The following is a 2,865-nucleotide window of genomic DNA, read 5'->3' on the forward strand; positions in this document are numbered from 1 at the left end:
CAGCCAAGCTCAAAAACACCCTTTTGAACACATTGCAGCGCTTCAAATCTGCACGAGCCATGGGCGAAGAGATCAAGAAAGAATTTTTGCCTCTTATTGATGTCATGCAGGTCTCCATTTTGCTCAGTTTCCACAACTATGAGCAAATTCAACGCATTCTCTACTCCCCAAAAATTTACGGTGATTTTGGGCCAAGATATGTTGATAATTTCCTCTTTCAACGTGGAAAGTATGCTTTGGTCAATGAAAATTGAATAGGCCGAAGAATCCTTCTCTCGGATTGCTCTTCGTACCCAAGCTCAGAAAAAACTAGTCTTGCGGTATTTAATTCCTTGCAAGCTGTTACTAGGCCGTCTTTTCAATCCCGCTACCCCTGCTGAAAGTGCTGACTATGCTGAGTACTTGGCAGTGAGTAAGGCGTCAGTGGAAAGTGACTTTAGAAAGTATGAGGAGCTAAGTCAAAAATATCAAAAAGTGTGGCTGAAAAGAGGCATTTACTTGCTGATGGACCGCGTAAGAGTGCTTCTTTGGCGCAATTTGATAAAGAGATTGTCAATCCTTGTGGAAATAAGGTGGAATTGGAGTTGATCGCCAGAGCAGTGCGTCACCAAGGCGGCCAGTAAGACCTCAACGAGTGTGTCTGCATCGTTGGAAACCTTATATACGAGGGATATATAAAGGGCTATATTTTCCAAAACCAAACCAAGAGAACCCTTGTCCTCAAGTCTTCAGGCGCATTCCCTCCCATCCACACCATCGCAAGCAAGTGATTATATGCATTACCATCATATTTTAAGATACAAGTATATTGATAATCTATCATATGTCAGTTTTGGAAGAGGGGAGGTCATTCCTCCAAACTCCGGATACATTTTGCCGCCCACGATTAATACGCCTTTTCCCTAACGCTTTCCACTGTGCCATTGGCCTTCAAATATCTTATTATCGCTGCTTCGAAACTTACCATGGCCCTCCTTTCTATCATCAACATACCAGCCCTCAAAGGAAGAGCCATCAGTCCACTTATAGATGCCAAAACCGTCCTTTCTGCCATCTTTGAAGTCGCCAGTGTAGGTTTCTCCATTTTTGTAGCGCATAGTACCTTTGCCGTTGATCTGGTTGTTAGAGAAGTGGCCTTCGTACTCCCACTCCTCCTCAAATCGATACTTGCCTTCTCCGTGCTTCTCTCCACGTACGAACTCGCCGTCGTATGTGCTTACTTTTCCTCCTCTTTGCCAATTTCGCGACCGTTCCATCAGGGTAGTCGCCAGCCCACTGTCCTTCGTATCGATATCCGCATTTTTAAAATACAAACGCTCCTCGCCCTTCCGCTTGTTCCTTTTCTAATTCGCCCTCGTAGTACCAGCCTTGCGAACTCACGAAACGGCCTTCACCATCAGGCACTCCCCTAGTAAAGTAGCCATCGTAAAGACTTCCATCGCGATAGAGCAGCCTACCTCTTCCACATGGTAAACCATCCCTCCACTCTCCATTGGCGTCATAGACTAGACCTTAGTTATTGATTGCGTAAGCACGTGGTTCAGTTATTCCTTCAGGAGCGATGAAATTAGCTGATGGCTCAAATGGCTTAAGCCTACTCTCGATATCTGCGACGAGCGGATGCAGTTTGGGAAGACGATCAACTGGTACGAAGTTGCGCACGAACTGAACTTCTTTTTCAGGCTGGCTTTGTAATTGCTGCGGCTCATCCTCTGGACGATAGAAAAAAGATTCGCGGGTATTGTTGTAGGCTTTGTTTTGATGCTATTCAGCGCAACACTGCTGACCCATCGAAAATATTTAAATACAAACTAGGCTAAAACAAACGGCCCTCCAGAACAGCATCATTAACTATTATCTTCAGCTACCTTCAAGCAGTAAAGGAAGGATTGATAATAATGAGGATTTATACACTTGCAAGCTATGAGTCAGTAATTAAATGTATGAAATCAGGCATGGGCTTGCTGTTCCAGGTGCGTAACGTTGTCTTCGATGAGTGTGAACACGGACTGCAGCTGGGGATATGGGTTTAATCCCACAATTTCAGTATGATCGGCTTCGAAGTTCACCAGGTGTTCTCCCCTAAGTATCTTTAATCCTACCACTGGCACTCGTCATGTCCAACCACTCCATCGTTCTCGTGCACGAAGTTTGCCTGAGTACGCTGTCTCAAGTAGTTGCCGATCTCTTGCAGGTGAACGCACATATTGTTGGGCAACCGTTCAGCTCCAATAGAGAAGTACTAAATTAGAGTTGCCTTACACGGACTGAGGGTGCGTCTGATACTCTTTGGTTGAAGTAGCGCATGTTTTCTGGTGTTACTTCCCAGAAAGGACGTAGGCCGACTCCCAAAAGTCTGGCAATCGGTTCTGCCTGTTTATCGCTGATGACCTGCCTTTCAGAGAGCCAAGCGAGGCGGCTGCCGAGGTGGGGGGTGGCGAGGGTGGTGAGGGTGGCTGCATGGGCGCTGGTACCGAGGGCGGAGAGGGCGTAGCGGGCGTCGATGCCGCTGAGGGAGTAGCTGATGAGGTGGCACTTGCTGGCGCCGTTAGCCTGCAGCAGAGGAGGCAGCTGGCGACGAATCGCCTCGGCTCGCACATGCACTCCGTCGGCGAGGCCGTTGACGATGGGCAGCAGCAACAGCTTGCCTGAGTTGAACTTAAGCTGGGTGAGGTGGCTGTAAAGGGAGAGGCCGAATTGCTCGAAGACTGATCGTCTGAGGTTGAAGGTGAATACGAAGGGTGTTGTCATTATATATTACCACATTTAAGTTGAGCTCAATATCTTCTCAATCACAGCTACCCAGCTAATCCCTTCGATTTGTGATAATCGAATATTCTGAGTGGATCTGAGTTGATATTGCGC

General features: G+C 47.2%; 1 protein-coding gene across 1 annotated transcript; it reads right to left on the reverse strand.

The window, feature by feature from the left end:
* Positions 1 to 902: 902 nt before the first annotated feature.
* On the reverse strand, positions 903 to 1,256 carry LOC116245101 (phosphatidylinositol 4-phosphate 5-kinase 1). The gene has a single exon (XM_031616805.1). The coding sequence runs from the start codon at positions 1,254 to 1,256 to the stop codon at positions 903 to 905; it is 354 nt and encodes a 117-aa protein (XP_031472665.1).
* Between the last annotated feature and the right edge of the window lie 1,609 nt (positions 1,257 to 2,865).

The sequence above is a fragment of the Nymphaea colorata genome, unplaced genomic scaffold, assembly GCF_008831285.2.
Source record: "Nymphaea colorata isolate Beijing-Zhang1983 unplaced genomic scaffold, ASM883128v2 scaffold0511, whole genome shotgun sequence".
Lineage (NCBI taxonomy): Eukaryota > Viridiplantae > Streptophyta > Magnoliopsida > Nymphaeales > Nymphaeaceae > Nymphaea > Nymphaea colorata.

Coding starts and splice junctions, on each gene's coding strand:
- LOC116245101 (XM_031616805.1), bottom strand. CDS start 1,256: ATGGAACGGTCGCGAAATTGGCAAAGAGGAGGAAAAGTAAGCACATAC.